The 15,488-nt window shown below is 39.5% G+C and overlaps 1 protein-coding gene across 3 annotated transcripts in view; it reads left to right on the top strand.

The window, feature by feature from the left end:
* Positions 1-15,201, top strand: part of MACC1 (MET transcriptional regulator MACC1) — an 89,877-nt gene extending 74,676 nt beyond the window's left edge. For all 3 annotated transcript variants that reach the window (XM_020993410.2, XM_078154499.1, XM_020993412.2), the window contains one exon: positions 14,846-15,201. In XM_020993410.2, the coding sequence (XP_020849069.1) occupies positions 14,846-15,058 (213 nt within the window). In that variant the 3' untranslated portion in view covers positions 15,059-15,201. The remainder of the gene's footprint in view (positions 1-14,845) is intronic.
* Positions 15,202-15,488: the final 287 nt, after the last annotated feature.

Raw genomic sequence — 15,488 nt, 5'->3', positions numbered from 1 at the left:
GAGTTACATGAAGGCTGTGACCAAAGAAAGAGCATAGATGTCATATTTTAAGAAATTATCAAGGAAAACTGTCCAGATATCCTAGAACCACAGGATAAAATAGAAATGAAAGGAATTTGCCCATTACCACCATCATCATTCGTGATAAAAAGATCAGGGCTGAACAGAAAATCTGAATTATAAATATAAGACTCAAGAGGTAAGCATGAAAGATAAATCAAAAGAGACTGAATAAAATAAAGTTAATCAAAGGAGAGATTCACAAAATTGAAAGTTAAAAAATTGAACTAATAAAACTAAGAGCTGGTTTCATGTTGGGATGATATTAAAAAAAAATGATGGGAGAGAAAGAGTAATGACCTGGGAAAAGAGGGAAGGGAGAGGAAAAATTTATCTGCATAAGACAGGCATTCAAAGAAGAGCTTTTACAGTAGAGGGGTAAATGGTGTGTGTATGGTGCAAAACTTGAACCTCATTGGCATCCAAATTGGTTCACAGAAGGAATATATGTATGTATGTATGTATATATGTATGTATGTATGTATGTGTGTGAGTATACATACACACACAACTGGGTATAGAAATATATGTTATGCAAAAGGGAAGTAGGAGGGGAAAGGAATCAGAGAAAGAGGGGTTGACAAAAGGGAGGACAAATAAAAGATGGTAGTGTTCAGAAGCAAAACAGATTTTAGAGGATGGACAGGATAAGGGGGGAAGATAAACAGAAGAAAATAAGATGGATGGAAACATACAGTTATTAGTCTTAACTGTGAATGAAAATTGGATGAACTCACCTATAACATGGAAGCAGAGAGAATGGATTAGAAAACAGAATTCAACAATATGTTGTTTACAAGGAAAAAAAAACTTGAATAAAGACACACACAGAGTTAATATAAGGGGCTGGAGAAGAATCTATTATGCCTCAGCTGAAGTTTGAAAAAGCAAGGCAGGGATAATAATCGTCATCTCAGGCAAAGCAAGAGCAAAAATATTAAAATGGATAATCAGGGAAACAGAGGTTATTTAAGCGACTCCCCCAAGGTCACACAGCTAATAGGTGTCTGAGGCTAGATTTGAACTCGGGCCTTTCTGACTCCAAGCCCAGTACTTTATCCACTGAACCACCTAGCCAGGAGAGAATGAAAACCTCACAACTAAATGCAGAAAAACAGAAATATTAAATGCATCCTTTTGAGACCATAATACAACAAAAATTACAGTCAATAAAGGGCCATAGAAGTGTAGATTAAAATTAATTGGAAACTAAATAATATAATCCTAAAGAATGAGTGAGTCAAAGAACAAATCACAAAAATAATTTCATTAAAGAGAGTAACAACAATTAGAAAACATTCCAAAAATTGTGGTATGTAGCCAATGAAGTTCTTAGGAGAAATTGTATATCTCTAAATGTGTACATGAATAAAAGAAAGATCAGATCAATAATTTGAGAATGCAACAAATAAAAAACAATAACAAAAAACCCCTAGAAAATCACAAATTAAATATTCTCAATTAAACACCAGAATAGAAATCTTGAAAATCAAAGGAAAGATTAACAAAATTGAAAGTTAAAAAATATTGAATTAATAAATAAAACTAAGCTGGGTTTATGAGAAATAAACATTACAATACATAAACCATTGGCTAATATGATTTTGAAAAAGCAAAAAAAAAATCAGATTGCTAGTACCAAAAGTTAAACGGGTGAATATACTACCAATGCAGATGAATTTAAAGCAATTATTAGGAGTCATTTTTACCTAATTATATGCTAGTAAAACTGACAACCTAAGTAAAATTTATGAATATAAACAGCCCAGGTCAACTAAAGAGAAAATTGTTGTTCATTTGTTTCTAACTTTTTCTGGCCCCATTTGTTTTTTTGGCAAAGATACTGGAGTGGCTTGCAATTTCCTTCTCCAGGCCATTTTACAGCTGAGGAAACTGAGGTCAACATGGTTAAGTGACTTGCCCAGGGTCACACAGCTAATAAGAGTCTGAGGCCAAATTTGAACTCAGGAAGCTGAGTCTTCCTGACTCCAGGCTTGGCACTCTATCCACCACTCTACCTAGCTGCCCAAAGATAGAACAGAATCCTCAAAACACCCTATCTCAGAAAAAGAAATTGAACAAGTCTTCAAATAGTCCCTAAGAAAAAATCCCCAGATCCAGAGGGATTTGTAAGTGAATTCTTCTAAACATTTGAGGAACAATTAATCACAACATTATGTAAACTATTTGAAAAAAATAGGCAAAGAATGAGTCTTAATTCCTTTTATAGCACAAATGTGGTATTGACACCTAATCCAATGAGAGGAAAAACAGAGAAGCTGAAATATAGGCTAATTTACTTAATGAATATTAATGCACATTTTAAAAATAAAATATTAGCAAGAATATTACAGTAATATATCACAAAGCTCATGTGCTATGACCAGGTGGGATTTAAACAAGGAATGCAGGGCTGATTCAATATTAGGAAAAAATATCAGTATAATTGACCACAGGACTAGCAAAAAGAACAAATATCATTATATCAATAGGTGCAGGAAAAGCTTTTGACAAAATATAGCGATGACTGAGTTCAGTTATTTTTTTCAGTTTTGTTCAGCTCTTAGTGACTCCATTTGGATTTTCTTGGTCGATACTGGAGTGGTTTGCCATTTCCTTCTCTGGCTTTACATATGAGGAAACTGAGGCAAACATCTTTAAGTGATATGCTTAGGGTCACACTGAGGCCAGATTTGAACTCAGGTCCTCTTTACTCCAGGGCCTGTGCTCTATCCACTACTAAGAAAATTGGAATGAGTTTAGAAAAAAAACTAAAACAAAACAGAACAACAACAACAACAGAAACTATCCATAGACCAGTATCTCACACCAAAACCAAGATAAGATAAAAATGGATAATTGTTTTAGCCATAGAGGGTGATATCAGACATAAATTAGGAACAGAAAATGTTACCTATCAGATCTATGGATAGGGAAGTGTTCATAACCAAACAAGAGATACAGAAGATCACAGGAAGTGAAATCAATAATTTTGGTTATATGAAATCAAAAAGGTTCACAAACAAAACAAATGCAGCTAAAATTAGAATGAAAACATGAACTGAGGGGTGGAGTTTCATTTCTCAAATATATAGAGAACTGAATCAAATTTATAAAAATAATAGCCATTCCTCAATTGATAAGTAGTCAAAGGATAGAAACAGATAGTTTCCAGAAGAACTCACAGCTATCAATAGTCACATGGAAAAATGCCATAAATCCCTACTGATTAGAAAAATACAAACTATGACAATTCTGAGATATGACATCACATCCATCATATTAGCTAACATCACATAAAAGGAATAGCAATATTATACTGATGTTCAACTTCCAAAGAGTTAGATATTATAATCAAATCAATGTTCCACATCAATTCCAAAATAGTCATAATGAAAATGCTATCCACCTCCAGAGGGAAAACTGATGACCTCTGGATGCAGTTTGAAGAAGACTTTTTAAACTTTCTTTTATTTTTTTCTCCACTGGTTGTTTTATTTTCTTTTTTGCTGTGGCTAATATGAAAATGAAGTAAATAAAGGCTAAGTCCTAGGAACTCCATTTAATGCTCACAATAATTACATCACTTTTAAAAAGAAAGTAGCAAGAAACTTTCCTGACAATAGTACTGTTGTGATATAGGCAGAAAACACCATGATGGTTACTGATCAAAGGACAAAGACCACAAAACCAGTCTCCCACCAATTTTCACAAAAAAACAATCTCCCAGGACCTTTACAGTTTTGGGAGCCTTCTCCAAAGCTGTCTTCTGCATAATTTTTTGTGTATATATAGGGGTGTGTGTGTGTGTGTGTGTGTGTGTGTGTGTGTGTGTGTGTGAATTGGAGTTAAGTGGCTTGCCTAGAGCCATGCAGCTAGTGAATGTTATGTGTCTGAAGTCAGATTTGAACTGAGGTCCTCCTGATTCCAGGACCAGTGCTCTAACCACTGTGCCACCTAGCTGTCCTGTGCATAATTTTCTTTAATCACAACATTGGGTAGGAAGTAAGATACTTTTTTTTTGGAACCATGGCTACAGTTTAATATATGTATTGATGAGCTCTCCAAAGTTCATCAGCCCATGTCTCCACTGTCTGGAAGGACAAAACTTAAACCAAATAGAAAAATGAATATTTCTTCTTTTCCATTCTTATACATTTTTCCAGATGAAGACTCTACATTTCTTCTGGTAACATGTTCAGAATCATTGTAGTTTAGTATATCTAATCTAACTTAGGCAAAGGATCATCAATATTTTTAATAGCTTTTTTAAATAACTGTTTCAATATAATTGGCTTACTTTGTAATCATTTGTTATTTTATTTTCTAGGGCTACAACTATTATTGTGAGAATTGTCTATAAACTTCACCTGACTACCAAAGCATCCCACATCACACACACACACACACACACACACACACACACACACACACACACACACACACACACACACTAAGAAGCCATGCTTTAGAAGGGGTTTCATAAAATATTAGATTTCTTAAAAAGTTTCCCTCTTTCCCCACTCATCCCCCCTTTGCCCACAACATACACACTTCTCTAGCAGGTGTATGTTTAAATACCAGATCTTTGTGGCAGGGAGTAGGGGAGAAGGATTTGTGCACATGACATGTTTTCAAGTTTAATCTGCAGTATTCTTTTTCCCCAACGCTTTCTGAAGACTAGACAACCAACAAAAGAAGTTGAGCCTTGACTTGTGACATTTGCCAATTTCTGAGGTATAAATGCCAATACTAAACATTGAAAAATGGGCTCTCATGAGATGGTTTGAGCTGACCCTGGCATATTCCTGTCTGCAGCCCACCAACTTGCCAAGACAGCATCACGTATAGAAGGGACTTTAGAGGCTGTAGAACTCAGGTCATTCATTTTACAAAGGGCTTAGAGAGTTGTAGTGACTCAAAGTCATGCAGGTAATTAGTGCCACTTCATTTTAAACCTTATATCTTGCTTTTGATTCTTCCTTTTTTGGTAATAAGGGAAATGGGGAATAGGAACATTGGAAAGGAGCAAAGAACTCATCTTAAGTCTCCCTATGCCCTAAAATTACCATCAGAGAGAGCATGTTTCAGTGGAAAGAGCACTGAACATTGAATTGAAAGACTTCGGTTCAACTCTTGACTCTGTGATCACCAAATTATATGAGCTTGGGTCACTGAACTTTGCTGAGCCTCAGTTTCCCTACACCTCAGAGCTCTGATGGTTAGGAATTTACTGTTCCCTTGTGCCAAGTTATAATCTGGCTCAGTACAACTTCCATCCATCAGTCCTAGTTCTGCCCTCTGAGATGACATTCTAATGGTGGACAAGCTCTGAATGTGATTGATAGTACTGTCTAGCCTCTACATCTCCATCTTCTCCATGAGAATAGAATGAAATACTTCATCAAAAGCTCTGCTGAAAATTATGAAAACTATACGTACAACATGGCCTTCATCTACTAATGGAATAATACTGTCCCTAAGAAAATAAGGTTCGTCTGCCATGACCTGCTCTTGATGATGCCCAATTGGTTCTTTGCAATCACTGCTTCCTTTTTTTGGACGTTCAACAACCCATTGTTCTAATGATCCTTTCAAAATTTTCCTGGGAATCAAAATCAAGCTCTCTGGCTATAGTTGGTAGACCCTGTTCTTTTTTCTTTGTAAATCATGACACTATTTTCTCTTCTGCATTCTTGTGGTACTTTTCCTGTTTTCCATGATTTTTCAAATATTACTGGTGGTGTCCTGGTGATCACATCTGCCAGTTCTTTCAGGTCCTGATGATGTAGGGCATCAGATCCAGGTGAGATAATCATCAACTCTTAAGAGCTGCTTACTTAGCTTGGCCATGAACTATTTGTTAATTACTCTTGTTCTGTCCTTTCCAGTGCAAAGGGTTGAGCTTTTCAATGACCATTTCACACTGTTGACTCACATTAAGCTTACAGTCCCTTGAAACTCCTAGATTTCTTTCACATGGATGTCCAATTGTACCTTCTTCATTTTTTTAAATACAAGGGTAGAATTTTGTATTTATTTCTAAATATAATACAGAGTGCATGAGAGAGATCTGGGCTTAGAGACTGGAAGACAAGTTTAAACCCTGCCTCTAATACTTAGTACCTGTGGAAGTATCTCTGGGCAAGTCACTTCATCGTCCTTTGGCTCAGGAAACTATTTGGACTTATTCACCGAGCTGCAGTTAGGTCATGTTCTGAATTAGTGATGGGAATCTGGCCACCCTGCTTCCCATTTGGAATTCCTTGCTCTGAAGAAATCACAAATCTGTAAGTATTTGCTTAAATTTCCTATATTGGATTTGTTCCCATGTCTAAGCTTATCTCAATATTTAGAGCTTCCATTCTCCATCCCATTCAATGGAGAAAGCATGGCATAATGGAAAATAGTCTGAGTTTGGGAGTTGGGGGACTTTCGTTTGAGTCCCAGCTCTGCCCACCTACTCTCTGTGTGACTTTGGACAAACCTTAGGCCTCAATTTCCTAATGTATGAAATGAGGGGGTTGAAACAGCTGGAGACTGACATTCCTTCCAGCCCTAAATCTCTGGTCCTAGAATAATGTTAGCTCATCCTCCAAGCTTGGTGCCACAGGGACATTTGATGAGCACTCCATCTATGTCCTTATCCAAGAAACTGGGAAAGAAATGCTGAGATAGCCTGGGGCCAAAGACTATAAATAAAATAGTGATAATGATGTTGCATCCAATGTCTCAGGATGACGTATTTTCTAAGTTGTAAAACACGATGGGAGTGAGGTGTTAACATGGCTGCATCTTGCTTCAGGGTAAACATTCCTCATTCCTAGTTCAGACATGACTCAAACCAATGCAGTTCAGCGCCCAAACTGTCTGTTAGGAATGTTGTTTAAACAGAAGGAAGCCAAGTGTTTTGCCATGATTCCAAAGAATTGCAGGTATTCATGGAGTTCTTTGTTTTACCACCGATGCATACCCTGCCTACATGGGGCTCTTATCTCCACCTCATACTTTGGCACCGAAGTAGCTTCTCTTGTATTGTTTCTGATGGCTTCATTTATATACTCTTGTCTTCCAAAGTATATTCCAATTCACCCTCACTGCCTCTGGTTCTGACCACAAGGTTATGAGGAAGATGGAGTCATCATCTCCCTTCCCTGCTTCATTGTCCCAATCTCAGCCCCAAGGTTAGTGCCTCTGCATGGGCTTTGACTTAGCTATGTAGCTTAGAACAAGGCAAACTCAAATAGAAATTGGACTTGCTAATATGATGATCCCTGCCAGGCCACATATTTGACTTTAAATACCACATTATCTATGTTGTAGTGCATTTTTATTTATTTTGTTCATTTCTCAATTATATTTTAATCCAGTACAGGCAGCACTCAGGGCTATGTGTTTGAAACCTGAGGTTTAGGAGAAGTATGGACTGGGCCTCCTTTCAGAGGCAATCTGAGCCTGTGTGATGCTGGGAACATCACTTAACCTCTCAGATGCAGTTTCCTCTTCTGTACAATGAGGTAATAAGGTCTATTTCACAAGGTTGTTGGGAGGATCAAATGAAATAGAGCATTGATATGCAATTATTAAATATGAGACACTGTGTGAAGCAAGATAATACATGTACCTCAGGGATGTGCTGGTAAATAGTTAGCAAGCAAGCATTAGGAATACTGTCTTACATCTAGATAAAAAAACAGAACAATAAATCAAAAACAAATAAAGCCCTGATCTGAGGTATAAATTCTCACATTGAAAATTTAGCATTCAGTTCTAGCAAGCCCATCAGAGTTGGCTCTAGCACTCCTCTGTGCAGTGATATGGAAATGTTGTCCATAACAACAATGAAAAATTATTGAAACTATTTTTTATTATTACCAATAATTAACATTAACAACATTATTAATATTGTTAGTTATTATTGTTCATTAAATTACTAAAGAATAATACCTATTATCACCATCATTACTATCTCTGGGACTTTGGCTACTCAAGAAGGTGCTTTCCCTGCTTCCTTCTGTTTCGTGTACAAATGTGCAGGTTCCCTTGGGCTGGAAGCAGAGCCTTTCTGTAAGCCCTTTGCCCCTGCTTGTCTTATTTCCCATCTTCCTTTCATAACCAGACTTGTATAATGAGGCATCTGTCTTTGCTGCCTCTGTGTCCTCCCAACTATTTCAATATGTGGCCTGGCTTTACTCCTGCTTCTTGAAGGTCACCTGTGACCTCTAGACTCTTTAACCCAATTGTTGTTGTTCTTGTTCAGTCATTTTTCAGTCATGTCTGACTCTCCATGATCCCATTTGGGGCTTTCTTGGCAAAGATACTGGAGTGGTTTGTCATTTTCTTCTCCAGTTCATTTCACAAATGAGGAACTGAGGCAAGTAGGGGTAAGTGACTTGCTCAGGGTCAGACAGCTAGTCTGAGGTTTGATTCAAATTCATGAACATGAGTCTTCCTTATTCCAAGCCCAGCACTTTATCCATTGTGCTACCCAGCTTCCTCTTTGAACCCAATTATTAATCCCCATAGCTTTTTCTCAGGCTTTTTCCTCTCTGATTTCCCTGAAGCATTGGGAACTGGCTTTCTTTCCTCGTGAAATTCACTCCCCATGTGGCTTCTGTGCTGCCATGCTAGTCTAGGTTTCCTGCTTCTCTCACCTTATCTCCTTTGTCTCCTTGGCTAACAGAACAGGCTGTGAGCTTAATATAAGTGAACAATGAGATGTGGCAGCCAAGAGATACAGTGCCATTTGTTCTGGACTGGTAGAGTCATAACATCGAGGACTAGGGAAGTGGTAGCCATTGTGCTCTGCCCTGGTGAGGCTGTAATCCAGAATACTGGGTTCAGTTCTGTGCCTTAGATTTTAGCCAGGTGGCCCATCAGATAGAGCACAAGGCCTGGAGTCAGGAAGACCTGAGTTCAACTATAGCCTGAGATATTTTCTAGTTGTGCAACACTGGATGAGTCACTTAACCTCTGTTTGCCTTAGTTTCCTTCCAGCACCTACTTGGCAGAGTTCTTGTGAGGATAAAATGAGATAATAGTTGTAAAACACTTAGCACATAGTTCCTGATACATGGTAAGTGTTGCATCAATGCAAGCTATAATTATTATCTTTTAAAATAACGATAAGCAGTAGAGAGTCTAGAAGAGGCCAGGTAGGCTGCTGAAGGGCCCAAGATAATGACCTTGGAGCATTAGGAAAAAGAAGGGGAATGTTTGGCTTGAAGTAGAGAGGACTTGGGGGTGGGGATGTGATATTTGTGTCCAAGTATTTGAAGAGATGTTACTTGGAAGAGGAGTTGGACTTATTCTGCTTGTATCTAGTGGGGGATAATAAGAAGCCAAGGGTGGAAATGACGATGAAGCAGACTTAGGCTTGGAGTAAAGAAAGACTTCCTAATAATGAGAAGACATCTGAGTTTTCTTCCAGCTGAAACATAATGAGATTCTATTAGGATTCTAATTTCAGCACATGTACATTTGGTGAGGTGGTGGGGGGGGGAGGTTATGCTGTGACTGAGGTGATTGACTTTGATGCAATTATGAGTAATGATAATGAGGTTCATCATCTGAGGCACTCAGCTGAGGATGATTCCTTCTCTGAATGACCCAAAGTAAGGCAGAGGTTGGGTCCTTCTTGGGCTTCTGACCCCCTCAGAGACTCCATCTGATCTTCCCATCCGTCAGCCTTTGGGCTTCCCAGAGCTGGTCTGGGCAGTGGGTGTCCCTCAGATTGGTGTCCACACAGCTCTATCACCCATGGAATCAGCCAGATGCCAGTCGAGACACTTCCCCCTGGGGTGCTATGTTGTTTGAGAGCCTCCTGTTGCCTTTGTTGGAAATGGCGAGATCGAGAAATGGCCATCTGATCTTCCCCAATCTAGGATTTTCATCATCTATATCACCCGTGTATATTTCACGGAAGGACCAGAGGCTCAGGCCATTGCAGGAGGGAAGGAGCCTCAGGGCCTTTCTATACTCAGCCACTCCGGTAGCAGCTGTGGAAGCAATGAGAAGGATGTCAAGTCCTTCTCCCCATGGGAAGTCACCTGTGGTCATCTCCTGTGCCTCTGACTGAAGCAATCTTGGCTGCACACACTAGGAACTAATTGGACAACATAGATCTTTCATGTCAGAGATGATGAAGCATGATTATGAAGCTGCCACCTTGGCACAGTGCTGTGGGCCTGATCTCTACAGTACTCCATTGGTCTTAGAATATCTCTTAGTAGCATGAGGCCCTCAGAGAAGAAAGGCAAAATCTTTTACTGGAGTAGATTTCTTACCTTTAGGTTTATATAGCACCAAGGTTAAAAAAAAAAGTGTAATCTGGTTATACATGATGACGTTTGAAATCAATACCTTGTAAGGACCAGGACCAGTGAGAGCTCTTACATCACATTGAACTTTAGCAACCTTTAATTCAATAAGCCTTTTTAGGTACCTATTGTACACCAGCCACTGAACTCGTCACTGGGGACACAAGAAAAAGAGAAATAAGACGATACCTGAATTAAAAATTACGTGTTCCTGTTGTTCTTGGTGATAGATAGGGTGAACAGTGGTTAGAGCATTGGAAATGAGTTCAAATCCTTCCTTAGGCATTTCTTACTGTGTGACACTAGGCAAGACACTTCTCTCAATCTAACTTTCCTCATCTATAAAATGGGGATGATAATAATAGTTACTTTCTTGCTTTGTTGTGAGAATAAAATGTGATGAAATTTGTAAAGCTCTCTGAAGACCTTACTATGCTTACTATAAATGTTACTTCTCCTCTTCCTCCCTTCTCTTTCTCTTCCCCTTCTTCTTCCTCCTCCTTCTCCTCCTCATCAACATCTCTGAGCAGTAGGTGGGATTCTTGAGGCTGACCAGGCAGTCTCATCCCCATCTTTGGCTCTCCTATTACTGAACTCTTCCTGTAAGGGGTTTCAAATAACCTCTTCAGGCATTTAGGAGGATACGTTAGTCACATTGTCTCCCTAGGCATAATATCACAAACATTACCCCACAGTGCTCTTGAGAAAATAAACAAACATAATCTTACAAGCAAACAGATGGCATATTTGTCCCCTTTAACTAAGATCATGAATGGAAGTTAAAGAGAGGCTGGAGACATGTACTTGATGGGAGAAAAATCCTTCTCATGACAAGACCTCCTAGAAGTGAGTGTAATGGGCCTCTTTGGTGGTCATGGCTCCTCCACTGCCCTGGAGATCTTCACACAGCTGCTGTTTGCTTGCTTGTCTTCAGGATGGTAGAGAGGACTCTTATTAGCTTGGGTTTGGCTAGAGCAAGCATTCTTAACTTTCTTGTGTGTCACGGAATCCTTGGCAGTCTCATATAGCCTATGAAGCCCTTCAGAAAACAATACTTTGAATTGCACAAAACAAAATATATAAGTAGGATTGCTAAGGAAACTATATCCAAATGTATATTTTTAAAAATTGACAGAGCTCTGGTTATGAACTTCTGGTCCAGACAGATTCTAAGATCTCTTCCAACTTGAAAATATTGTGATTTGAAAACCTTAGTTAAGATCTCTATATCCGTGTCATACAACAGTGATAATGATAATGACTCCTAGCTATATAGCATGGAAGTGTGGTGCCATGGACAGTGACTGGCCCCAGAGTCAGGAAGACCTGAATTCTAATCCTGCTGCTGCTATGTATTGGCTGTGCTGTCCCGGGCAAGTCACTAAGCATCTTAGTATTCCTCAGCACCTAAAACTGGGAAAGATCCAGTAAGAAAGATAGACTCAGATATCATCACAGAGCCAGATCTCCCCAGTATATCTCAGTGTCTTCTCTCTCTGTCTCCATCTCTCTGTGTCTCTTGCTGTCTTTCTGTCTCTGTGTGTCTCAGTCTGTCTCTCAATCTCTCTCTTCTCTGTTTCTCTCTCTCTCTCTCTCTCTTTCTCTCCTTGTCTCTGTCTCTCCCATTCTCTCTCCTCTTTCTCTCTGCCTCTGTCTCTGTCTCTCTGTCTGTCTCTGTCTCTCTGTCTCTCTTGATGTCTATTTCTCTCCCTGTGTCTGTCTCTCTCTGTCTCTCTTTCAGATTTACAAAAGTGTTTTATCTCTATTTTCTCCTTTGGTCTTCACAATAGTTCTGCAGTGAAAGTGCTACTATTATGCCCTTTTTAAAGATAAGGAAACTGAGGTTCAGAGAGGTTGAACCCAGGATCTCTCCTTGCTTCCTGTCATGCAGTGCTCACTATACCACCCCCCAAACACACAAGGGGCACAGTTTGATGTGCGCTGCTGCCACATTATTGCAGAGGCAGCTCCTCCTACCAGAATCCACTGTACTGTCCAATTGTACAGAGCACTGAACAATCCATGTAGAAAACACAAAACCACAGGCACTAAACTCACCACCATTGTACCCCTCTAGGCCCAAGAATATTAAAATTGAAATAATAACATGATCACAGAACATTGACTCCCCCACCTACACCAGCTAAGGTAGTATGTCTCTCTTCCACACCAGTACACCCAGAATCACTACAGTTTTTGTTTGTGTATTTTCATTGGAATAGGGGAGCTCCTGTTGGGGATATTCCCTTTACTAATGCAATTGAGCAACTCATCTGCAATTTCTCCATCCATCCATCCATCCATCCATCAATCAATGTTTATTAAGTGCCTCCTATGTGCCCAGGCACTGTGCTGAGCCCTGGGGAGTTGTGTCTCTCTTCTAAATTATTCCATCAAGTCCTTATCCAGATGAGTGGCTTTAATCAAATTGCTCAGGGCTACTTCTAGAAAAAAAATCTAGAAAGAAGAAAGAGAAGGGCCTAACTTCTTCAGGACACTGCCTTCAAGTTGGAGACAGGAAGATTCTCAAATCCTCTTGTAGTCAAATGGGATAATTGCAAAATCAACAAACGAGAAAATATGGCCCAATGTTGACCCCTGGCAAATACAGAAAATACTTAGTAATACTATAATTTCTTTATACCTATAGTTTGATTTAAACCACTGAATTTAATTCATCTAACATTAATGAATGATTATGGTCATGTACTGTTCTTTTGAAGATCATGGTTACAAGATGGCCTGTTTAGATGGGGTCTCAATTAGTGGGATGACTTTTTATTGCTGTCCACTATTCTCTTCATCTCTCCAAATGGGCTCTGAGCGAGGCCTATGGCATCAGTGCTTTCTGTGGGGCAGAGACACTGCCATTGACTGTGGTGCATCAACAGTCAGCTGAAGAACCCAGGTCCTGCCATTTACACCAGCAGTGAGACCGAGTGGCTTATTTTTTTGCCTCTAAATCATGGAAGCAGCTGTGAGGATCTAGTGGGCTAGACTGTCTGCAAGACCCTTGGGTCCAGGGTTCAGTGATGTTTATGGTTTATGTCTTTTGTTTTCCTTTTCTGTTAAGGGATCCTCTGTTCTGGGGTGGGGGGGCTGCCTCACATAGTTCGGCTTCTGTGGTTTTGGAATGTCTGTATTTTGCAAGTGGCACAAACATCTGCAAATTAGATGAGTGACCCCAAAGAAGCATCAGTAATAAAGTTTGCATCCTAATTACTTGGCTTGTGGGATCTTTCTGTCACTCAGCCCTTGTCCCTTGAACTTGCGTTTGGAATAATTTTTCCTTTCATATTTTACAATTTGTCTTATTTGGCCCGTCTTTGTCTCTCTCCTCATTGTAAGTCTGGTTACCGTGGTTACCATGACATCCTCAGTTGGTGTGAGAGGTTCTTCTTTGACGCCATCAGATCACTATGGAAACTATGATGTCATTGGCCTGGTCAGGTGCTGGCCTAGAGCCCCCTGGAGGGGGAGGGGGCTCAAAGCAATCCTTTGATCCCCCTCTGGGATAACAGGCATCCGTCGCTTGTTAGCAGGGAATCAGAGAATTGCTTTCATTTGGCCAAATCCAACTTAATGTTTACTTTATTTATTGAATTGTGTTTGGATAAAATGATGTGAAATATTAAGTACCTTTACATAGCACCCTCAAGAGATTTGGTAGGGAAAGAGCAGGGCTCCTAGACAGTCCAAGACACGACATCACAAAAGCAGCCTATTTCAAAAGCCAATGATTGAATAACATAAAAGCTGCACTTAACATCCATCAAACCTACCCCTATGAAGCCCTATTACGTGTGAAACATGGACATGCAAGGTGCACATAATTACTGTTTTTTTTCTTTTATTTCTTGACCTGCATATCTATCTGTGTGGAGACCTTTCGATTCTGCAATCTGAAAAGCAGGTTGGCAGTATGTCTGTTATATTCTAGAGATGTGCCTGCCAGTGGCAGTGGGAGGATGGGTGACTTGCCCAGCCTCACACAGCTGCTATGCTTCAGAGGAGGACTTGAATCCAAGTCTAATCACAGAGGAGTGCTTAGTACCTTAACAGGTAAGGCCATAAGCACACAATGATCACGTAGCAGGAGCAAGACTGGAGCCCAGGCTATTCTGACTCAAAGGACCCTCCAACACAGGGCCACGCTCAGATTGGAGAATTTCTACCGTCTCTGGATAAGCACAAAGATATATCAGCTAGAAATAGCCTCCATATATAATATATATATATATATGTATATATATTAGGCTCTCTTTAAAGCTGTAATTCTAGTATCTCTGCTGTATCAGGCCACTATTTACTCCTAAATCATCCATTTTTAGAAGATAAAGACATTTCCAGTTGGCTAGAATTTTAATTTGTCTCCATCTCTCAAGTCTCCCAAGAGGCCTTGCTTTCTTCTACTCCCACTGGTACCTGGGCTTCCGTTCAACAACTTCTCCATTTTTTCTTTGCAGATGATGTGGAAACCTGCATATGATTTCCTCTATACTTGGGGAGCACATTATGGAGAAAGCTACCGGGAGGTGCTGCAAGATTTACAACTGGCTTTGGACAGAATGAAAAACCCTGTGACCAAGCATTGGCGAGAATTAACTGGGGCCTTGATCTTGGTGAACTGCTTGGAGGTTCTGAGAGAAATGTCCTTCCATGTCTCAGAGGAAGAGTAGTCTTCTTTTGTTTTTGAGGCAGGGGAGAGTGGGCTTGATCGTGTGCAAATATTTGATTTATTTTTTTCATGTTTTTGGGAGAAAATCTTGTTCTCTTAACAAGGACATGACAAATAAAACTATTTTAATTACTTGCCGTCCAATGCATGGTTGGTTGTCATTGTTAGATAGAAAAGATTTTTCCTTTCACTCCAAATAAGAATCTCTAGAGACCCCATTTCCTTTAAAAACAAAAACAAAACACACTTTTTAATCTTCCTGCTAAGAGTGTGGACCCAGGTTGTGTGGCTGATGGAATGACTTACTTCCATGTTGCATCAAATTTGGGATATCCTGGGTATTCCTATCTCTGAACAATAAACATATTTATTATTGCATTTTATTTGTATGGAAAAATGGTTTTCCAATAAAATACAACCTTCCTGTTGTA

This window comes from Phascolarctos cinereus, unplaced genomic scaffold, assembly GCF_003287225.1.
Source record: "Phascolarctos cinereus isolate Bilbo 61053 unplaced genomic scaffold, phaCin_HiC Scaffold_1;HRSCAF=81, whole genome shotgun sequence".
Classification (NCBI taxonomy): Eukaryota; Metazoa; Chordata; class Mammalia; order Diprotodontia; family Phascolarctidae; genus Phascolarctos; species Phascolarctos cinereus.
This window is presented reverse-complemented; position numbering and strand designations above follow the sequence as displayed.